The sequence below is a fragment of the Drosophila ficusphila genome, unplaced genomic scaffold (genome assembly GCF_018152265.1).
Source record: "Drosophila ficusphila isolate 14025-0441.05 unplaced genomic scaffold, ASM1815226v1 contig_414, whole genome shotgun sequence".
Lineage (NCBI taxonomy): Eukaryota > Metazoa > Arthropoda > Insecta > Diptera > Drosophilidae > Drosophila > Drosophila ficusphila.
In genome coordinates this window covers 21854074-21879100 of record NW_025064328.1, presented here as the reverse complement: position 1 = coordinate 21879100, position 25027 = coordinate 21854074, and the positions used below count along the sequence as shown (strand labels likewise).

General features: G+C 37.1%; 1 protein-coding gene across 1 annotated transcript; it reads left to right on the top strand.

Annotated features, from left to right (window-relative positions):
- Positions 1-958: 958 nt before the first annotated feature.
- On the top strand, positions 959-2149 carry LOC122320068. Its single transcript, XM_043208144.1, has one exon. It carries the CDS (start codon positions 959-961, stop codon positions 2147-2149), a length of 1191 nt encoding a protein of 396 aa, XP_043064079.1.
- The last annotated feature ends 22878 nt before the right edge of the window (positions 2150-25027 follow it).

The window sequence follows — 25027 nt, the reverse complement described above, 5'->3', positions numbered from 1 at the left end:
GGAAAAGGAAACATTCCTGAAGTTCGACGATGGCAGCGATTTTACCAAGACACTGGGTCTTGCGTTTCTCTTTTTCTCCCATACAGGTCTCTCCAAAGCCTTGTAAACGACTGGTGCTGTCCACAATTGCTCGGATTTACGATCCTCTTGGTCTCATTGGTCCTGTAGTTGCCAAGGCCAAAATCTTCCTGCAACAAGTCTGGAGAGAAAAGTTGGAGTGGGATGAGAGCTTTCCTGAGGCACTCAACACATCGTGGCTGAAGTTGTCATCCGACATGAGTCGTACCCAGCAAATGAAGTTTCCTCGACGTGCGCTGCATCCAAATGGTGCTATTGAGATTCACGGATTCTGTGATGCCAGCATCGACGCCTATGGTGGATGCATTTATCTCGTTTCAATAGCTGAGGGCAAGCGAGAAGTGCATCTGTTTTGTTCAAAGTCTCGTGTAGCACCTTTGAAGACTCTCACAGTTCCTAAATTGGAGCTGTGCGCTGCCGTGTTACTGGCCCAGCTGATGCGGGACGTACGCAACATGGATCTCTTCGATTGCCCGTTTTATTGCTGGTCGGATTCCGCTGTAGCTTTATCATGGATAAGCGATGAACCTTCACGTTTCCAAGTATTTATTGCTAATCGAATTTCTTTAATTCAAGAGCTATCCAGTGGCATGAATTGTCAAGAGGTGCTTCCCCGACTGAGCTTCTGGAATCTGCCCTTTGGTTCAGAGGCCCAGCGTTTCTTCTCAAGAATCAGCACGATTGGCCTGAATCTTGTTTGCCTGTGAAGACTCTGCCCGAGCTCAGAAAGCGCATTTTGGTTGGCGTCTCTACCGAAGTGGATCTGACTTTAAAATGCAAGTTTTTGAATTCCTGGCAAAAGATGACCCACACCTTTGGATATGTATACAAATTTGCACACCGTATAAGACGTCCTGGTCTTGCCGTCGAAGATGTCAAAATGGGCACTCAGATGCTCATCAGATGTATCCAGATAAGCAACCTGGCTGATGACTACTGGAGAGTGCATTCTAAGCAGCAAATTTCATCATCCAGCCCGTTGTCCTCTCTTTTGCCATTCATCGATAGCTTCGGTCTGATGCGAGTTGGTGGCCGTCTACAGAATTCGTCCTTGGATTACAATGCGCAGCATCCTGTCATACTGCCACGCCAGCATCCAGTTACACGTGCCATTATACTGGACTTGCATCGGAGGAACTTGCATTCTGGTCCACGAGCTCTGCTCGCTCACATGCGCCTTCAGTTTTGGCCGATAGGTGGCCGGAAAACAGTGTCAGCTGCAACTTCAAAATGCGTCATATGCTTTCGTGCCAAGCCACAGCTTTCTCAACACATAATGGCTGACTTGCCCAAGGATCGCGTAAACGCTACGTCTACGTTCATGGTTACTGGTCTGGACTTCTGCGGTCCATTTTATTACAAAACCGGAGTTCGAAGCAAGGTGCCTGTGAAAACATACGTCTGCGTCTTCATCTGTTTCGCGACGAAAGCGATCCATCTGGAGCTTGTCCAGGATCTTTCGACACAAGCATTTTTGGGAGCACTGAAGCGGTTTATTCTCACCAGAGGCAAACCTGTCCGAATATGGTGGGATAATGCCCCGAACTTTGTTGGAGCCAAGAACGAGCTAGCTGAGCTGAAGAATCTGTTCTTATCGAGCCCCCACATTCGAGCGATTGAAGAATTCTGCCTGGAAGATTCGATTGAGTGGCGTTTTATTCCCCCTCGTTCACCTCACTTTGGAGGTCTCTGGGAGGCTGCAGTAAAAACGGCCAAATTTCATTTCTACCGTTCTGTTGGCCCATCGTTATTATCGTTCGATGAATTGCGTACTCTCGTTTGCCACATTGCGGCGATTGTAAACTCACGGCCTTTACTCCCTCTTTCAGAGAATCCGGCAGATCTTGAGGCGCTAACTCCTGCACACTTTCTTGGCACAGTTCCTCTGGTGTTGTACTCAGAGCCTGACGTCACAAAGCTGAACTTCAACCGTTTGGACCGCTGGCAGAGTATTTCCTACTTCCAACAAATTTTCTGGTCACGGTGGCGTGAAGAGTACATGACCCTGTTACAGCAACGGTCAAAGTGGCGCACTCCCAAACTAAATAAAATAACTAATTTCAAATCGTAACGTACAACTACTTTCTCGATGTTTGCCTTTTGTTTTGCTATTTGCCCTGCGCGGCAAAACTGATTTAATTGTCATTGCTAACTACCTTTTTTTGCACTTTTCGCTTATCGCTGCCTGGCCCTTCGTCCACGGCAAGCTTCATGTAATTCGTTTTTCACTCGCATACAAGAAGGCACGAACGCCGCTGATCGCTTGCTCGCGCCTATATATACTTTCGCTAAAGGCACAGACAAATCGGTCTGCCTGCCCAACATATCTTTTCGCTTCAAAAGGCACAGACAATTCGGTCTGCCTGCCTAACCAAAGCTAACAAACAATAACTTTGTATAATTAAGGCCTTGGTGCCAAATAATAAATGAGTGCATTTTAGTTCGAAATTTGTGCGTTAATATTTTATTTGTGCACCGGTAAGGGAATGGTCTTTGAAAAAGCTCATTGACCAAACAGTGGCTTTTAGGTCAAATACTATATGCATTAGGAATATGTTTTTTACTTCACTAGAGCCATGTATGAAATTAACAGTGAAGGGGATGTTGATAGGAAGTATTTTTTAGCTCCTTTACGGGCATCACAGAAGTCTTTGAAACTCTGGTATCTATGTTTTCCTAGCCAACGGTCACTTAATGAATGGTAAACGGGACCTTCCTCTAAAAAATTAAGCAAGTCGTTGGAGTCAGTTGAGTCCTTGTCGTTCTGAATTTAGGGCGGCTGCAGTCGTGCTTTCTTATTTTTTTCCTTGTTAATCTTTCTGAAGAGTGATCTGTTTTTTGGGGGGTGTGCGGGATTGGAAACTGTTTGTCTGCTGTCTAAATTTAGAAGTCGAAGGATCTGAATCCACAGTAAAGGTGGAGAATTATCGATAGTCGGCGCCATCGATAGTCGGCGATTGTTTTTCCCAAACCCTCGATAGTGCCATCGATAGTCACCGATACTATCGTCCGACATTAAAATTTTTTTTTAAGTTTTCAATAGGGTTGTGAATAATATATCAAAATATCAATATATCGATATTTTTTTGACAAAAATAAATATTTATATCATGATATTTTTTCACCTGATATATCAAATATCGCTGATTTTTTTTTATATATATAAGGATACACGACAATATTGGCAATATCCTTAAAGGATCAAAAGTTGTTACTTGGTGAGTTTTATTTTGCGCCAAAAAAAATAAAAATTACGAATAATCATTATTTTTGAGTTTTATTTTTTTTGCTCAAGCTTAATGATTATTTTTGATTTTTATTTTTTTTGCTCAAAAATATTGTTTAAAAATAGAAGAATAAATATAACAATTAAAAATTAAAAATCATCAAGGATATTCATAGTGTATCCTTAAAGGATAAAAACGTGCTAGTCATGCTTGTTCTATGTTGATTGGAAGTGATTGATTTATTCATTTAAAAATAGCGACAATAATCATTATTTACGGTCCCTGCCGGGAATAAAAGTAATATATGTAAATATTGATAACTTATAATTTGTTTTCGAATTATACCTTGATCCATAGCAGGGGGGCACATCTTGACTGGCAATTGCCCTCTCCAGATATTGCCTTTTTATTAGAATAGCATCCACGCAAGCGTTTCCGACTTGGCTATTAGATCGCTCACCCAAAAAATCGAATAATGTGTCCTGAGCACTTGTGTCTGGTGAAATGGGCAGATTATTTGAGGTCTCTTTGATTGATTAATTTGCCAGTTCGTTTTCAAAAAGATTGCAGCTTGTTCAGCGTTTGAAGCGTGTTGAAAACCATTTTTTTTAAAACGTGGGTCCAATAACGTTGCCATCCTACATAATGTCCTGTGCTCATAAATGAAAAGGCGTTTCTTTATTGATTCCAATAGTATGTTTTGGATAGTTTTTCCTTCCAAAGTTTGAAGCAGAGGTGACACACTTTCAATTTTGCGGAAAAGTCCATATGCCGTGGGTATGATTAGTGATATGGTCACATACTTTCTACCAGAAATTTTTTCGCTTGATTGCTGGAAGAAAGACGACATTTTCTCTATATCCTTTAGCACAAGTATTTCCTCAGCAGTAATTGGCTGAGGTGCATTTGTTGTTCCTAATAGGACTTTGGCAATGGCATCGTTGGTTTTTAGAATTCAATCAATCATAAAAAAGAATCTGTTCCATCTAGTTGGTGTTTCTTGCAGCAGAGTATAATTTGTTCCTTCTTGTGCTAATTTAAATTTTTCATTAGCAATCGTGCTTTATTTGAAAAATCGCACTATTGATTTGCACTTAGAAAACAAATTTTTAATAACTGCGTCATCAACTTTTAAGGCATCTTGCACAACTAAGTTTCGAATTTGCAACATTTCACATGCTTTAAGCATGGAGCTGGCATTATCAGTAACAATGCACACCGTCTTAGTTAAAATGTTCCAATCAATCAAAATAGTGCGCAAAGTATCTGCAATGTTTTGCGAACAGTGGTTTGTTGCGTTCAAAAGTTTTTTTGTGGCCAAAGACGCTGTTTTTAGTTCAAAGTCATAAATGACCGGTCACTGTCAAAAAACTGGCATTGGCACTCGATGTCCACAAATTACATGTTATTGATACATCCGACACTTCTTGCAATATCAATGACAATTTGGCAGAGGTTTCCTTGTACAGATTGAACATAAGCACATCACGCAAGTGTGTCTTCCTTGGGAATTTATAACGAGGATCCAATACCTGAGTGTACTTAATGAAACCTTCGTTTTCGACAATGTTGTACGGCTGTACATCCTTAGAAACCATTTCTGTTAATACTTTGTCGATGTCGGTCTTTCACTTGGAATTCGACTCGTACAAGACAGCTCATTTGAAGTAGGAAGCCACAGAATTCATACTTGATCTGCAACTGCTGCTTGTAGACGCAGTCTCGTTCCTATCCGTAACTTCAACTGGTGTGCTAGAGTCCGGTTTGTTTATTTCCAAGCTAGGATGAAACCTTTTTAAAAGGTCGCGCTAGTTGGGCGTATTGCCGCTTTTTTTATATTCCTTGCCACAGTCAAGGCATTTGACAAGTTTTTGGTCGTCGGACTTTTCAAAATATTTCCAAACATGCGAAATCTTACTCCTTTTTTGAGTTGCTCTGCTTATTGGCGCAGTAGGCGTTGCGGACCTGAGACGTGTACCTTAAATTCGCCACTTTATCCATCAAAATACTTATGTAGAATACATTAAACATACCTTTTTTTAAAAAGCGATCCATATTTATTGGTTCCTTTTTAGTTTTCGTCAATTTTCCACAGGAATTTCAAATTTTTACACAAGCGAATGCTGAAATTATTTTAGCGATGTGAGACGCCAGCTATCGAAGGCACCATCGATAGTGGTTGGGTCACAATCGATTGCGGCTCGATAGTGGCCAACCATCGATAGCGTCGATAGTGCCATCGATAGTTGTCCACCTCTAATCCATGGGCCCTGGTGGTGAACTGGGTTGCCACTGTGTTGTCGCACGGCACTGCTATCGAATTTTCAGTTAATCACCCATAAGTTTCCAATTGTGGCGCCTCAACGCACAATCCTTGCAGCTGTTGCTTAAAATTAAAATTTAAGAACTTAACGTGGTAAATGTTTGTTATGTTACAATCTTCTTTTTGTTCCTGCCCTGGATATACTCGTATCTTAGGGAAACTGGCTCTTCTTTACTTTCGATATCTCGTTTTATTAATATCTATGGGTCCCGAATGCTTATCAAGACTAAACTTAAGCTTAAATTCGACTAAAATTTTTTTGGCAGTGGTAAACAGATCAGAAAAAAGGAAAGGGTATTTGATTTATTTTGAAGTGAATCTATTTAGGAACCGACGGGATAGGCAAGAGTAAAGAGTAAAATTTTATGTAACGTTTTGGGTATTTTCGTTCTACTAGAGGGAAAGAGAAAGCCATACCTTATACATATATTTTGCATAAGATATATTGCTGTTCTTGTCAAAATCGAAACAACAGCAGGCAATCCCGCGACGGCACAAAAAACAAAAAACCAGAGTGCGGAAGAAAGAGAACAACGCGCGCGGCGTTTTTTCTGGTTTTTGAGTGTGTCGTCTTGATTTGAGTGCTTTCGAATCGTAATTCCCCTCAAATCACATTGATCATTATAATGATTATCATTAGCATTATCATTATCATTATTATCATTGTTTTGGTAATTGTGTATATCTGCTGCTGCTGCTCTGTATGTAACAGTTTACCTTATATTAAATAATTGCAACAAACACAGGTAAAATACATGTTGTTGTTGTTGTTGTCAATTGTTGCTCTAGGGTCCCTTTATAAGGATACACGACAATATTGGCAATATCCTTAAAGGATCAAAAGTTGTTACTTGGTGAGTTTTATTTTGCGCGAAAAAAATAAAAATCACGAATAATCATTATTTTTGAGTTTTATTTTTTTTTGCTCAAGCTTAATGATTATTTTTGATTTTTATTTTTTTTGCTCAAAAATATTGTTTAAAAATAGAAGAATAAATATAACAATTAAAAATTAAAAATCATCAAGGATATTCATAGTGTATCCTTAAAGGATAAAAACGTGCTAGTCATGCTTTTTCTATGTTGATTGGAAGTGATTGATTTATTCATTTAAAAATAGCGACAATAATCATTAATTACGGTCCCTGCCTGGAATAAAAGTAATATATGTAAATATTGATAACTTATAATTTGTTTTCGAATTATACCTTGATCCATAGCAGGGGGGCACATCTTGACTGGCAATTGCCCTCTCCAGATATTGCCTTTTTATTAGGATAGCATCCACGCAAGCGTTTCCGACTTGGCTATTAGATCGCTCACCCTAAAAATCGAATAATGTGTCCTGAGCACTTGTGTCTGGTGAAATGGGCAGATTATTTGAGGTCTCTTTGGTTGATTAATTTGCCAGTTCGTTTTCAAAAAAGATTGCAGCTTGTTCAGCGTTTGAAGCGTGTTGAAAACCATTTTTTTTAAAGCGTGGGTCCAATAACGTTGCCATCCTACATAATGTCCTGTGCTCATAAATGAAAAGGCGTTTCTTTATTGATTCCAATAGTATGTTTTGGATAGTTTTTCCTTCCAAAGTTTGAAGCAGAGGTGACACACTTTCAATTTTGCGGAAAAGTCCATATGCCGTGGGTATGATTAGTGATATGGTCACATACTTTCTACCAGAAATTTTTTCGCTTGATTGCTGGAAGAAAGACGACATTTTCTCTATATCCTTTAGCACAAGTATTTCCTCAGCAGTAATTGGCTGAGGTGCATTTGTTGTTCCTAATAGGACTTTGGCAATGGCATCGTTGGTTTTTAGAATTCAATCAATCATAAAAAAGAATCTGTTCCATCTAGTTGGTGTTTCTTGCAGCAGAGTATAATTTGTTCCTTCTTGTGCTAATTTAAATTTTTCATTAGCAATCGTGCTTTATTTGAAAAATCGCACTATTGATTTGCACTTAGAAAACAAATTTTTAATAACTGCGTCATCAACTTTTAAGGCATCTTGCACAACTAAGTTTCGAATTTGCAACATTTCACATGCTTTAAGCATGGAGCTGGCATTATCAGTAACAATGCACATCGTCTTAGTTAAAATGTTCCAATCAATCAAAATAGTGCGCAAAGTATCTGCAATGTTTTGCGAACAGTGGTTTGTTGCGTTCAAAAGTTTTTTTGTGGCCAAAGACGCTGTTTTTAGTTCAAAGTCATAAATGACCGGTCACTGTCAAAAAACTGGCATTGGCACTCGATGTCCACAAATTACATGTTATTGATACATCCGACACTTCTTGCAATATCAATGACAATTTGGCAGAGGTTTCCTTGTACAGATTGAACATAAGCACATCACGCAAGTGTGTCTTCCTTGGGAATTTATAACGAGGATCCAATACCTGAGTGTACTTAATGAAACCTTCGTTTTCGACAATGTTGTACGGCTGTACATCCTTAGAAACCATTTCTGTTAATACTTTGTCGATGTCGGTCTTTCACTTGGAATTCGACTCGTACAAGACAGCTCATTTGAAGTAGGAAGCCACAGAATTCATACTTGATCTGCAACTGCTGCTTGTAGACGCAGTCTCGTTCCTATCCGTAACTTCAACTGGTGTGCTAGAGTCCGGTTTGTTTATTTCCAAGCTAGGATGAAACCTTTTTAAAAGGTCGCGCTAGTTGGGCGTATTGCCGCTTTTTTTATATTCCTTGCCACAGTCAAGGCATTTGACAAGTTTTTGGTCGTCGGACTTTTCAAAATATTTCCAAACATGCGAAATCTTACTCCTTTTTGAGTTGCTCTGCTTATTGGCGCAGTAGGCGTTGCGGACCTGAGACGTGTACCTTAAATTCGCCACTTTATCCATCAAAATACTTATGTAGAATACATTAAACATACCTTTTTTTAAAAAGCGATCCATATTTATTGGTTCCTTTTTAGTTTTCGTCAATTTTCCACAGGAATTTCAAATTTTTACACAAGCGAATGCTGAAATTATTTTAGCGATGTGAGACGCCAGCTATCGAAGGCACCATCGATAGTGGTTGGGTCACAATCGATTGCGGCTCGATAGTGGCCAACCATCGATAGCGTCGATAGTGCCATCGATAGTTGTCCACCTCTAATCCATGGGCCCTGGTGGTGAACTGGGTTGCCACTGTGTTGTCGCACGGCACTGCTATCGAATTTTCAGTTAATCACCCATAAGTTTCCAATTGTGGCGCCTCAACGCACAATCCTTGCAGCTGTTGCTTAAAATTAAAATTTAAGAACTTAACGTGGTAAATGTTTGTTATGTTACAATCTTCTTTTTGTTCCTGCCCTGGATATACTCGTATCTTAGGGAAACTGGCTCTTCTTTACTTTCGATATCTCGTTTTATTAATATCTATGGGTCCCGAATGCTTATCAAGACTAAACTTAAGCTTAAATTCGACTAAAATTTTTTTTGGCAGTGGTAAACAGATCAGAAAAAAGGAAAGGGTATTTGATTTATTTTGAAGTGAATCTATTTAGGAACCGACGGGATAGGCAAGAGTAAAGAGTAAAATTTTATGTAACGTTTTGGGTATTTTCGTTCTACTAGAGGGAAAGAGAAAGCCATACCTTATACATATATTTTGCATAAGATATATTGCTGTTCTTGTCAAAATCGAAACAACAGCAGGCAATCCCGCGACGGCACAAAAAACAAAAAACCAGAGTGCGGAAGAAAGAGAACAACGCGCGCGGCGTTTTTTCTGGTTTTTGAGTGTGTCGTCTTGATTTGAGTGCTTTCGAATCGTAATTCCCCTCAAATCACATTGATCATTATAATGATTATCATTAGCATTATCATTATCATTATTATCATTGTTTTGGTAATTGTGTATATCTGCTGCTGCTGCTCTGTATGTAACAGTTTACCTTATATTAAATAATTGCAACAAACACAGGTAAAATACATGTTGTTGTTGTTGTTGTCAATTGTTGCTCTAGGGTCCCTTTATAAGGATACACGACAATATTGGCAATATCCTTAAAGGATCAAAAGTTGTTACTTGGTGAGTTTTATTTTGCGCGAAAAAAATAAAAATCACGAATAATCATTATTTTTGAGTTTTATTTTTTTTGCTCAAGCTTAATGATTATTTTTGATTTTTATTTTTTTTGCTCAAAAATATTGTTTAAAAATAGAAGAATAAATATAACAATTAAAAATTAAAAATCATCAAGGATATTCATAGTGTATCCTTAAAGGATAAAAACGTGCTAGTCATGCTTTTTCTATGTTGATTGGAAGTGATTGATTTATTCATTTAAAAATAGCGACAATAATCATTAATTACGGTCCCTGCCTGGAATAAAAGTAATATATGTAAATATTGATAACTTATAATTTGTTTTCGAATTATACCTTGATCCATAGCAGGGGGGCACATCTTGACTGGCAATTGCCCTCTCCAGATATTGCCTTTTTATTAGGATAGCATCCACGCAAGCGTTTCCGATTTGGCTATTAGATCGCTCACCCAAAAAATCGAATAATGTGTCCTGAGCACTTGTGTCTGGTGAAATGGGCAGATTATTTGAGGTCTCTTTGATTGATTAATTTGCCAGTTCGTTTTCAAAAAAGATTGCAGCTTGTTCAGCGTTTGAAGCGTGTTGAAAACCATTTTTTTTAAAGCGTGGGTCCAATAACGTTGCCATCCTACATAATGTCCTGTGCTCATAAATGAAAAGGCGTTTCTTTATTGATTCCAATAGTATGTTTTGGATAGTTTTTCCTTCCAAAGTTTGAAGCAGAGGTGACACACTTTCAATTTTGCGGAAAAGTCCATATGCCGTGGGTATGATTAGTGATATGGTCACATACTTTCTACCAGAAATTTTTTCGCTTGATTGCTGGAAGAAAGACGACATTTTCTCTATATCCTTTAGCACAAGTATTTCCTCAGCAGTAATTGGCTGAGGTGCATTTGTTGTTCCTAATAGGACTTTGGCAATGGCATCGTTGGTTTTTAGAATTCAATCAATCATAAAAAAGAATCTGTTCCATCTAGTTGGTGTTTCTTGCAGCAGAGTATAATTTGTTCCTTCTTGTGCTAATTTAAATTTTTCATTAGCAATCGTGCTTTATTTGAAAAATCGCACTATTGATTTGCACTTAGAAAACAAATTTTTAATAACTGCGTCATCAACTTTTAAGGCATCTTGCACAACTAAGTTTCGAATTTGCAACATTTCACATGCTTTAAGCATGGAGCTGGCATTATCAGTAACAATGCACACCGTCTTAGTTAAAATGTTCCAATCAATCAAAATAGTGCGCAAAGTATCTGCAATGTTTTGCGAACAGTGGTTTGTTGCGTTCAAAAGTTTTTTTGTGGCCAAAGACGCTGTTTTTAGTTCAAAGTCATAAATGACCGGTCACTGTCAAAAAACTGGCATTGGCACTCGATGTCCACAAATTACATGTTATTGATACATCCGACACTTCTTGCAATATCAATGACAATTTGGCAGAGGTTTCCTTGTACAGATTGAACATAAGCACATCACGCAAGTGTGTCTTCCTTGGGAATTTATAACGAGGATCCAATACCTGAGTGTACTTAATGAAACCTTCGTTTTCGACAATGTTGTACGGCTGTACATCCTTAGAAACCATTTCTGTTAATACTTTGTCGATGTCGGTCTTTCACTTGGAATTCGACTCGTACAAGACAGCTCATTTGAAGTAGGAAGCCACAGAATTCATACTTGATCTGCAACTGCTGCTTGTAGACGCAGTCTCGTTCCTATCCGTAACTTCAACTGGTGTGCTAGAGTCCGGTTTGTTTATTTCCAAGCTAGGATGAAACCTTTTTAAAAGGTCGCGCTAGTTGGGCGTATTGCCGCTTTTTTTATATTCCTTGCCACAGTCAAGGCATTTGACAAGTTTTTGGTCGTCGGACTTTTCAAAATATTTCCAAACATGCGAAATCTTACTCCTTTTTGAGTTGCTCTGCTTATTGGCGCAGTAGGCGTTGCGGACCTGAGACGTGTACCTTAAATTCGCCACTTTATCCATCAAAATACTTATGTAGAATACATTAAACATACCTTTTTTTAAAAAGCGATCCATATTTATTGGTTCCTTTTTAGTTTTCGTCAATTTTCCACAGGAATTTCAAATTTTTACACAAGCGAATGCTGAAATTATTTTAGCGATGTGAGACGCCAGCTATCGAAGGCACCATCGATAGTGGTTGGGTCACAATCGATTGCGGCTCGATAGTGGCCAACCATCGATAGCGTCGATAGTGCCATCGATAGTTGTCCACCTCTAATCCATGGGCCCTGGTGGTGAACTGGGTTGCCACTGTGTTGTCGCACGGCACTGCTATCGAATTTTCAGTTAATCACCCATAAGTTTCCAATTGTGGCGCCTCAACGCACAATCCTTGCAGCTGTTGCTTAAAATTAAAATTTAAGAACTTAACGTGGTAAATGTTTGTTATGTTACAATCTTCTTTTTGTTCCTGCCCTGGATATACTCGTATCTTAGGGAAACTGGCTCTTCTTTACTTTCGATATCTCGTTTTATTAATATCTATGGGTCCCGAATGCTTATCAAGACTAAACTTAAGCTTAAATTCGACTAAAATTTTTTTGGCAGTGGTAAACAGATCAGAAAAAAGGAAAGGGTATTTGATTTATTTTGAAGTGAATCTATTTAGGAACCGACGGGATAGGCAAGAGTAAAGAGTAAAATTTTATGTAACGTTTTGGGTATTTTCGTTCTACTAGAGGGAAAGAGAAAGCCATACCTTATACATATATTTTGCATAAGATATATTGCTGTTCTTGTCAAAATCGAAACAACAGCAGGCAATCCCGCGACGGGAACAAAAAAAAAAAACCAGAGTGCGGAAGAAAGAGAACAACGCGCGCGGCGTTTTTTCTGGTTTTTGAGTGTGTCGTCTTGATTTGAGTGCTTTCGAATCGTAATTCCCCTCAAATCACATTGATCATTATAATGATTATCATTAGCATTATCATTATCATTATTATCATTGTTTTGGTAATTGTGTATATCTGCTGCTGCTGCTCTGTATGTAACAGTTTACCTTATATTAAATAATTGCAACAAAAAGAGGTAAAATACATGTTGTTGTTGTTGTTGTCAATTGTTGCTCTAGGGTCCCTTTATAAGGATACACGACAATATTGGCAATATCCTTAAAGGATCAAAAGTTGTTACTTGGTGAGTTTTATTTTGCGCCAAAAAAAAATAAAAATTACGAATAATCATTATTTTTGAGTTTTATTTTTTTTGCTCAAGCTTAATGATTATTTTTGATTTTTATTTTTTTGCTCAAAAATAATGTTTAAAAATAGAAGAATAAATATAACAATTAAAAATTAAAAATCATCAAGGATATTCATAGTGTATCCTTAAAGGATAAAAACGTGCTAGTCATGCTTGTTCTATGTTGATTGGAAGTGATTGATTTATTCATTTAAAAATAGCGACAATAATCATTATTTACGGTCCCTGCCGGGAATAAAAGTAATATATGTAAATATTGATAACTTATAATTTGTTTTCGAATTATACCTTGATCCATAGCAGGGGGGCACATCTTGACTGGCAATTGCCCTCTCCAGATATTGCCTTTTTATTAGAATAGCATCCACGCAAGCGTTTCCGACTTGGCTATTAGATCGCTCACCCAAAAAATCTAATAATGTGTCCTGAGCACTTGTGTCTGGTGAAATGGGCAGATTATTTGAGGTCTCTTTGATTGATTAATTTGCCAGTTCGTTTTCAAAAAAGATTGCAGCTTGTTCAGCGTTTGAAGCGTGTTGAAAACCATTTTTTTTAAAACGTGGGTCCAATAACGTTGCCATCCTACATAATGTCCTGTGCTCATAAATTAGGGTTGTGAATAATATATCAAAATATCAATATATCGATATTTTTTTGACAAAAATAAATATTTATATCATGATATTTTTTAACCTGATATATCAAATATCGCTAATTTTTTTTGATATATTTTTGATATTTCCTAATTGGTCACTCTGATGTGATTACCCGGAAGCCAAGGAGATGAGCGCGCCAAAAATTTATTTTTATGTGGATTTGTGTGTATTTCCGCGAATTTTTGTGTTTGTACACGAATTCCGTGTAATTGATTTGATTTGATCTCGAGTTTTTTCCGCTAATTTCGTGTTAGTGATTTTGTTTTTAATTTTCTATAAATTACTTGTAATAGGAAAAAGGCAAAGTAAAATCAGGATAATATATAAATGTATGTATGCATTTAAAATAAAGCATTGAGCAACTGTGCAGCGAAAATCGTTAAAAAAAAAAAAAACAATTTTTGTTAAATTTTGGTTGATTAATACAAATAAATATGTAAATTAAATAAATATCAAAAATACTTGATATATCGATATTTTTGGGTGATAAATATTTTTATCAATTTGATAGATTTTTAAAAAACGATATATCACTGATACGATATTTTTTACATATCATCACAACCCTATCATAAATGAAAAGGCGTTTCTTTATTGATTCCAATAGTATGTTTTGGATAGTTTTTCCTTCCAAAGTTTGAAGCAGAGGTGACACACTTTCAATTTTGCGGAAAAGTCCATATGCCGTGGGTATGATTAGTGATATGGTCACATACTTTCTACCAGAAATTTTTCGCTTGATTGCTGGAAGAAAGACGACATTTTCTCTATATCCTTTAGCACAAGTATTTCCTCAGCAGTAATTGGCTGAGGTGCATTTGTTGTTCCTAATAGGACTTTGGCAATGGCATCGTTGGTTTTTAGAATTCAATGAATCATAAAAAAGAATCTGTTCCATCTAGTTGGTGTTTCTTGCAGCAGAGTATAATTTGTTCCTTCTTGTGCTAATTTAAATTTTTCATTAGCAATCGTGCTTTATTTGAAAAATCGCACTATTGATTTGCACTTAGAAAACAAATTTTTAATAACTGCGTCATCAACTTTTAAGGCATCTTGCACAACTAAGTTTCGAATTTGCAACATTTCACATGCTTTAAGCATGGAGCTGGCATTATCAGTAACAATGCACACCGTCTTAGTTAAAATGTTCCAATCAATCAAAATAGTGCGCAAAGTATCTGCAATGTTTTGCGAACAGTGGTTTGTTGCGTTCAAAAGTTTTTTTGTGGCCAAAGACGCTGTTTTTAGTTCAAAGTCATAAATGACCGGTCACTGTCAAAAAACTGGCATTGGCACTCGATGTCCACAAATTACATGTTATTGATACATCCGACACTTCTTGCAATATCAATGACAATTTGGCAGAGGTTTCCTTGTACAGATTGAACATAAGCACATCACGCAAATGTGTCTTCCTTGGGAATTTATAACGAGGATCCAATACCTGAGTGTACTTAATGAAACCTTCGTTTTCGACAATGTTGTACGGCTGTACATCCTTAGAAACCATTTCTGTTAATACTTTGTCGATGTCGGTCTTTCACTTGGAATTCGACTCGTACAAGACAGCTCATTTGAAGTAGGAAGCCACAGAATTCATACTTGATCTACAACTGCTGCTTGTAGACGTCTCGTTCCTATCCGTAACTTCAACTGGTGTGCTAGAGTCCGGTTTGTTTATTTCCAAGCTAGGATGAAACCTTTTTAAAAGGTCGCGCTAGTTGGACGTATTGCCGCTTTTTTTATATTCCTTGCCACAGTCAAGGCATTTGACAAGTTTTTGGTCGTCGGACTTTTCAAAATATTTCCAAACATGCGAAATCTTACTCCTTTTTGAGTTGCTCTGCTTATTGGCGCAGTAGGCGTTGTGGACCTGAGACGTGTACCTTAAATTCGCCACTTTATCCATCAAAATACTTATGTAGAATACATTAAACATACCTTTTTTAAAAAAGCGATCCATATTTATTGGTTCCTTTTTTAGTTTTAGTCAATTTTCCACAAAAATTTCAAATTTTTACACAAGCGAATGCTGAAATTATTTTAGCGATGTGAGACGCCAGCTATCGAAGGCACCATCGATAGTGGTTGGGTCACAATCGATTGCGGCTCGATAGTGGCCAACCATCGATAGCGTCGATAGTGCCATCGATAGTTGTCCACCTCTAATCCATGGGCCCTGGTGGTGAACTGGGTTGCCACTGTGTTGTCGCACGGCACTGCTATCGAATTTTCAGTTAATCACCCATAAGTTTCCAATTGTGGCGCCTCAACGCACAATCCTTGCAGCTGTTGCTTAAAATTAAAATTTAAGAACTTAACGTGGTAAATGTTTGTTATGTTACAATCTTCTTTTTGTTCCTGCCCTGGATATACTCGTATCTTAGGGAAACTGGCTCTTCTTTACTTTCGATATCTCGTTTTATTAATATCTATGGGTCCCGAATGCTTATCAAGACTAAACTTAAGCTTAAATTCGACTAAAATTTTTTTGGCAGTGGTAAACAGATCAGAAAAAAGGAAAGGGTATTTGATTTATTTTGAAGTGAATCTATTTAGGAACCGACGGGATAGGCAAGAGTAAAGAGTAAAATTTTATGTAACGTTTTGGGTATTTTCGTTCTACTAGAGGGAAAGAGAAAGCCATACCTTATACATATATTTTGCATAAGATATATTGCTATTCTTGTCAAAATCGAAACAACAGCAGGCAATCCCGCGACGGCACAAAAAACAAAAAACCAGAGTGCGGAAGAAAGAGAACAACGCGCGCGGCGTTTTTTCTGGTTTTTGAGTGTGTCGTCTTGATTTGAGTGCTTTCGAATCGTAATTCCCCTCAAATCACATTGATCATTATAATGATTATCATTAGCATTATCATTATCATTATTATCATTGTTTTGGTAATTGTGTATATCTGCTGCTGCTGCTCTGTATGTAACAGTTTACCTTATATTAAATAATTGCAACAAACACAGGTAAAATACATGTTGTTGTTGTTGTTGTCAATTGTTGCTCTAGGGTCCCTTTATAAGGATACACGACAATATTGGCAATATCCTTAAAGGATCAAAAGTTGTTACTTGGTGAGTTTTATTTTGCGCGAAAAAATAAAAATCACGAATAATCATTATTTTTGAGTTTTATTTTTTTTGCTCAAGCTTAATGATTATTTTTGATTTTTATTTTTTTTGCTCAAAAATAATGTTTAAAAATAGAAGAATAAATATAACAATTAAAAATTAAAAATCATCAAGGATATTCATAGTGTATCCTTAAAGGATAAAAACGTGCTAGTCATGCTTGTTCTATGTTGATTGGAAGTGATTGATTTATTCATTTAAAAATAGCGACAATAATCATTATTTACGGTCCCTGCCGGGAATAAAAGTAATATATGTAAATATTGATAACTTATAATTTGTTTTCGAATTATACCTTGATCCATAGCAGGGGGGCACATCTTGACTGGCAATTGCCCTCTCCAGATATTGCCTTTTTATTAGAATAGCATCCACGCAAGCGTTTCCGACTTGGCTATTAGATCGCTCACCCAAAAAATCGAAAAATGTGTCCTGAGCACTTGTGTCTGGTGAAATGGGCAGATTATTTGAGGTCTCTTTGATTGATTAATTTGCCAGTTCGTTTTCAAAAAGATTGCAGCTTGTTCAGCGTTTGAAGCGTGTTGAAAACCATTTTTTTTAAAACGTGGGTCCAATAACGTTGCCATCCTACATAATGTCCTGTGCTCATAAATGAAAAGGCGTTTCTTTATTGATTCCAATAGTATGTTTTGGATAGTTTTTCCTTCCAAAGTTTGAAGCAGAGGTGACACACTTTCAATTTTGCGGAAAAGTCCATATGCCGTGGGTATGATTAGTGATATGGTCACATACTTTCTACCAGAAATTTTTTCGCTTGATTGCTGGAAGAAAGACGACATTTTCTCTATATCCTTTAGCACAAGTATTTCCTCAGCAGTAATTGGCTGAGGTGCATTTGTTGTTCCTAATAGGACTTTGGCAATGGCATCGTTGGTTTTTAGAATTCAATCAATCATAAAAAAGAATCTGTTCCATCTAGTTGGTGTTTCTTGCAGCAGAGTATAATTTGTTCCTTCTTGTGCTAATTTAAATTTTTCATTAGCAATCGTGCTTTATTTTAAAAATCGCACTATTGATTTGCACTTAGAAAACAAACTTTTAATAACTGCGTCATCAACTTTTAAGGCATCTTGCACAACTAAGTTTCGAATTTGCAACATTTCACATGCTTTAAGCATGGAGCTGGCATTATCAGTAACAATGCACACCGTCTTAGTTAAAATGTTCCAATCAATCAAAATAGTGCGCAAAGTATCTGCAATGTTTTGCGAACAGTGGTTTGTTGCGTTCAAAAGTTTTTTTGTGGCCAAAGACGCTGTTTTTAGTTCAAAGTCATAAATGACCGGTCACTGTCAAAAAACTGGCATTGGCACTCGATGTCCACAAATTACATGTTATTGATACATCCGACACTTCTTGCAATATCAATGACAATTTGGCAGAGGTTTCCTTGTACAGATTGAACATAAGCACATCACGCAAGTGTGTCTTCCTTGGGAATTTATAACGAGGATCCAATACCTGAGTGTACTTAATGAAACCTTCGTTTTCGACAATGTTGTACGGCTGTACATCCTTAGAAACCATTTCTGTTAATACTTTGTCGATGTCGGTCTTTCACTTGGAATTCGACTCGTACAAGACAGCTCATTTGAAGTAGGAAGCCACAGAATTCATACTTGATCTGCAACTGCTGCTTGTAGACGCAGTCTCGTTCCTATCCGTAACTTCAACTGGTGTGCTAGAGTCCGGTTTGTTTATTTCCAAGCTAGGATGAAACCTTTTTAAAAGGTCGCGCTAGTTGGACGTATTGCCGCTTTTTTTATATTCCTTGCCACAGTCAAGGCATTTGACAAGTTTTTGGTCGTCGGACTTTTCAAAATATTTCCAAACATGCGAAATCTTACTCCTTTTTGAGTTGCTCTGCTTATTGGCGCAGTAGGCGTTGCGGACCTGAGACGTGTACCTTAAATTCGCCACTTTATCCATCAAAATACTTATGTAGAATACATTAAACATACCTTTTTTAAAAAGCGATCCATATTTATTGGTTCCTTTTTAGTTTTCGTCAATTTTCCAAAAAAATTTCAAATTTTTACACAAGCGAATGCTGAAATTATTTTAGCGATGTGAGACGCCAGCTATCGAAGGCACCATCGATAGTGGTTGGGTCACAATCGATTGCGGCTCGATAGTGGCTAACCATCGATAGCGTCGATAGTGCCATCGATAGTTGTCCACCTCTAATCCATGGGCCCTGGTGGTGAACTGGGTTGCCACTGTGTTGTCGCACGGCACTGCTATCGAATTTTCAGTTAATCACCCATAAGTTTCCAATTGTGGCGCCTCAACGCACAATCCTTGCAGCTGTTGCTTAAAATTAAAATTTAAGAACTTAACGTGGTATATGTTTGTTATGTTACAATCTTCTTTTTGTTCCTGCCCTGGATATACTCGTATCTTAGGGAAACTGGCTCTTCTTTACTTTCGATATCTCGTTTTATTAATATCTATGGGTCCCGAATGCTTATCAAGACTAAACTTAAGCTTAAATTCGACTAAAATTTTTTTGGCAGTGGTAAACAGATCAGAAAAAAGGAAAGGGTATTTGATTTATTTTGAAGTGAATCTATTTAGGAACCGACGGGATAGGCAAGAGTAAAGAGTAAAATTTTATGTAACGTTTTGGGTATTTTCGTTCTACTAGAGGGAAAGAGAAAGCCATACCTTATACATATATTTTGCATAAGATATATTGCTATTCTTGTCAAAATCGAAACAACAGCAGGCAATCCCGCGACGGCACAAAAAACAAAAAACCAGAGTGCGGAAGAAAGAGAACAACGCGCGCGGCGTTTTTTCTGGTTTTTGAGTGTGTCGTCTTGATTTGAGTGCTTTCGAATCGTAATTCCCCTCAAATCACATTGATCATTATAATGATTATCATTAGCATTATCATTATCATTATTATCATTGTTTTGGTAATTGTGTATATCTGCTGCTGCTGCTCTGTATGTAACAGTTTACCTTATATTAAATAATTGCAACAAACACAGGTAAAATACATGTTGTTGTTGTTGTTGTCAATTGTTGCTCTAGGGTCCCTTTATAAGGATACACGACAATATTGGCAATATCCTTAAAGGATCAAAAGTTGTTACTTGGTGAGTTTTATTTTGCGCGAAAAAAATAAAAATCACGAATAATCATTATTTTTGAGTTTTATTTTTTTTGCTCAAGCTTAATGATTATTTTTGATTTTTATTTTTTTTGCTCAAAAATAATGTTTAAAAATAGAAGAATAAATATAACAATTAAAAATTAAAAATCATCAAGGATATTCATAGTGTATCCTTAAAGGATAAAAACGTGCTAGTCATGCTTGTTCTATGTTGATTGGAAGTGATTGATTTATTCATTTAAAAATAGCGACAATAATCATTATTTACGGTCCCTGCCGGGAATAAAAGTAATATATGTAAATATTGATAACTTATAATTTGTTTTCGAATTATACCTTGATCCATAGCAGGGGGGCACATCTTGACTGGCAATTGCCCTCTCCAGATATTGCCTTTTTATTAGAATAGCATCCACGCAAGCGTTTCCGACTTGGCTATTAGATCGCTCACCCAAAAAATCGAAAAATGTGTCCTGAGCACTTGTGTCTGGTGAAATGGGCAGATTATTTGAGGTCTCTTTGATTGATTAATTTGCCAGTTCGTTTTCAAAAAAGATTGCAGCTTGTTCAGCGTTTGAAGCGTGTTGAAAACCATTTTTTTTAAAACGTGGGTCCAATAACGTTGCCATCCTACATAATGTCCTGTGCTCATAAATGAAAAGGCGTTTCTTTATTGATTCCAATAGTATGTTTTGGATAGTTTTTCCTTCCAAAGTTTGAAGCAGAGGTGACACACTTTCAATTTTGCGGAAAAGTCCATATGCCGTGGGTATGATTAGTGATATGGTCACATACTTTCTACCAGAAATTTTTTCGCTTGATTGCTGGAAGAAAGACGACATTTTCTCTATATCCTTTAGCACAAGTATTTCCTCAGCAGTAATTGGCTGAGGTGCATTTGTTGTTCCTAATAGGACTTTGGCAATGGCATCGTTGGTTTTTAGAATTCAATCAATCATAAAAAAGAATCTGTTCCATCTAGTTGGTGTTTCTTGCAGCAGAGTATAATTTGTTCCTTCTTGTGCTAATTTAAATTTTTCATTAGCAATCGTGCTTTATTTTAAAAATCGCACTATTGATTTGCACTTAGAAAACAAACTTTTAATAACTGCGTCATCAACTTTTAAGGCATCTTGCACAACTAAGTTTCGAATTTGCAACATTTCACATGCTTTAAGCATGGAGCTGGCATTATCAGTAACAATGCACACCGTCTTAGTTAAAATGTTCCAATCAATCAAAATAGTGCGCAAAGTATCTGCAATGTTTTGCGAACAGTGGTTTGTTGCGTTCAAAAGTTTTTTTGTGGCCAAAGACGCTGTTTTTAGTTCAAAGTCATAAATGACCGGTCACTGTCAAAAAACTGGCATTGGCACTCGATGTCCACAAATTACATGTTATTGATACATCCGACACTTCTTGCAATATCAATGACAATTTGGCAGAGGTTTCCTTGTACAGATTGAACATAAGCACATCACGCAAGTGTGTCTTCCTTGGGAATTTATAACGAGGATCCAATACCTGAGTGTACTTAATGAAACCTTCGTTTTCGACAATGTTGTACGGCTGTACATCCTTAGAAACCATTTCTGTTAATACTTTGTCGATGTCGGTCTTTCACTTGGAATTCGACTCGTACAAGACAGCTCATTTGAAGTAGGAAGCCACAGAATTCATACTTGATCTGCAACTGCTGCTTGTAGACGCAGTCTCGTTCCTATCCGTAACTTCAACTGGTGTGCTAGAGTCCGGTTTGTTTATTTCCAAGCTAGGATGAAACCTTTTTAAAAGGTCGCGCTAGTTGGGCGTATTGCCGCTTTTTTTATATTCCTTGCCACAGTCAAGGCATTTGACAAGTTTTTGGTCGTCGGACTTTTCAAAATATTTCCAAACATGCGAAATCTTACTCCTTTTTGAGTTGCTCTGCTTATTGGCGCAGTAGGCGTTGCGGACCTGAGACGTGTACCTTAAATTCGCCACTTTATCCATCAAAATACTTATGTAGAATACATTAAACATACCTTTTTTTAAAAAGCGATCCATATTTATTGGTTCCTTTTTAGTTTTCGTCAATTTTCCACAGGAATTTCAAATTTTTACACAAGCGAATGCTGAAATTATTTTAGCGATGTGAGACGCCAGCTATCGAAGGCACCATCGATAGTGGTTGGGTCACAATCGATTGCGGCTCGATAGTGGCCAACCATCGATAGCGTCGATAGTGCCATCGATAGTTGTCCACCTCTAATCCATGGGCCCTGGTGGTGAACTGGGTTGCCACTGTGTTGTCGCACGGCACTGCTATCGAATTTTCAGTTAATCACCCATAAGTTTCCAATTGTGGCGCCTCAACGCACAATCCTTGCAGCTGTTGCTTAAAATTAAAATTTAAGAACTTAACGTGGTAAATGTTTGTTATGTTACAATCTTCTTTTTGTTCCTGCCCTGGATATACTCGTATCTTAGGGAAACTGGCTCTTCTTTACTTTCGATATCTCGTTTTATTAATATCTATGGGTCCCGAATGCTTATCAAGACTAAACTTAAGCTTAAATTCGACTAAAATTTTTTTGGCAGTGGTAAACAGATCAGAAAAAAGGAAAGGGTATTTGATTTATTTTGAAGTGAATCTATTTAGGAACCGACGGGATAGGCAAGAGTAAAGAGTAAAATTTTATGTAACGTTTTGGGTATTTTCGTTCTACTAGAGGGAAAGAGAAAGCCATACCTTATACATATATTTTGCATAAGATATATTGCTGTTCTTGTCAAAATCGAAACAACAGCAGGCAATCCCGCGACGGCACAAAAAACAAAAAACCAGAGTGCGGAAGAAAGAGAACAACGCGCGCGGCGTTTTTTCTGGTTTTTGAGTGTGTCGTCTTGATTTGAGTGCTTTCGAATCGTAATTCCCCTCAAATCACATTGATCATTATAATGATTATCATTAGCATTATCATTATCATTATTATCATTGTTTTGGTAATTGTGTATATCTGCTGCTGCTGCTCTGTATGTAACAGTTTACCTTATATTAAATAATTGCAACAAACACAGGTAAAATACATGTTGTTGTTGTTGTTGTCAATTGTTGCTCTAGGGTCCCTTTATAAGGATACACGACAATATTGGCAATATCCTTAAAGGATCAAAAGTTGTTACTTGGTGAGTTTTATTTTGCGCGAAAAAAATAAAAATCACGAATAATCATTATTTTTGAGTTTTATTTTTTTTGCTCAAGCTTAATGATTATTTTTGATTTTTATTTTTTTTGCTCAAAAATAATGTTTAAAAATAGAAGAATAAATATAACAATTAAAAATTAAAAATCATCAAGGATATTCATAGTGTATCCTTAAAGGATAAAAACGTGCTAGTCATGCTTGTTCTATGTTGATTGGAAGTGATTGATTTATTCATTTAAAAATAGCGACAATAATCATTATTTACGGTCCCTGCCGGGAATAAAAGTAATATATGTAAATATTGATAACTTATAATTTGTTTTCGAATTATACCTTGATCCATAGCAGGGGGGCACATCTTGACTGGCAATTGCCCTCTCCAGATATTGCCTTTTTATTAGAATAGCATCCACGCAAGCGTTTCCGACTTGGCTATTAGATCGCTCACCCAAAAAATCGAAAAATGTGTCCTGAGCACTTGTGTCTGGTGAAATGGGCAGATTATTTGAGGTCTCTTTGATTGATTAATTTGCCAGTTCGTTTTCAAAAAAGATTGCAGCTTGTTCAGCGTTTGAAGCGTGTTGAAAACCATTTTTTTTAAAACGTGGGTCCAATAACGTTGCCATCCTACATAATGTCCTGTGCTCATAAATGAAAAGGCGTTTCTTTATTGATTCCAATAGTATGTTTTGGATAGTTTTTCCTTCCAAAGTTTGAAGCAGAGGTGACACACTTTCAATTTTGCGGAAAAGTCCATATGCCGTGGGTATGATTAGTGATATGGTCACATACTTTCTACCAGAAATTTTTTCGCTTGATTGCTGGAAGAAAGACGACATTTTCTCTATATCCTTTAGCACAAGTATTTCCTCAGCAGTAATTGGCTGAGGTGCATTTGTTGTTCCTAATAGGACTTTGGCAATGGCATCGTTGGTTTTTAGAATTCAATCAATCATAAAAAAGAATCTGTTCCATCTAGTTGGTGTTTCTTGCAGCAGAGTATAATTTGTTCCTTCTTGTGCTAATTTAAATTTTTCATTAGCAATCGTGCTTTATTTGAAAAATCGCACTATTGATTTGCACTTAGAAAACAAATTTTTAATAACTGCGTCATCAACTTTTAAGGCATCTTGCACAACTAAGTTTCGAATTTGCAACATTTCACATGCTTTAAGCATGGAGCTGGCATTATCAGTAACAATGCACACCGTCTTAGTTAAAATGTTCCAATCAATCAAAATAGTGCGCAAAGTATCTGCAATGTTTTGCGAACAGTGGTTTGTTGCGTTCAAAAGTTTTTTTGTGGCCAAAGACGCTGTTTTTAGTTCAAAGTCATAAATGACCGGTCACTGTCAAAAAACTGGCATTGGCACTCGATGTCCACAAATTACATGTTATTGATACATCCGACACTTCTTGCAATATCAATGACAATTTGGCAGAGGTTTCCTTGTACAGATTGAACATAAGCACATCACGCAAGTGTGTCTTCCTTGGGAATTTATAACGAGGATCCAATACCTGAGTGTACTTAATGAAACCTTCGTTTTCGACAATGTTGTACGGCTGTACATCCTTAGAAACCATTTCTGTTAATACCCTGCAGTACTGGAGGTGGCGATTGGCCTTGCGTAGTTGCTTACTTCGTCGGTTACTATATGGGTACTTACTATACTGACCCTACGGTAAACGAGCTGCGAACCACCCTGCCATGCGTAGTTGCTTACTTCGTCGGTTACCATATGGGTACTTACTATACTGACCCTACGGTAAACGAGCTGCGAACCAGCTACTAGCTAGATTCTACATGGGTACTTACTTTGGTGACCCTAGGGTTATCGAACGCCGAACCACCTAATAGAAATATGTATGCACACGAAAGGATAAACGAAAATTCATAATAAAAAAATAAGCAAATAAGCAAACAAAGCAAGCCTTTGTTTTTGATATTTTGAGCAAAAGGGCAAAGTAAAAGTTG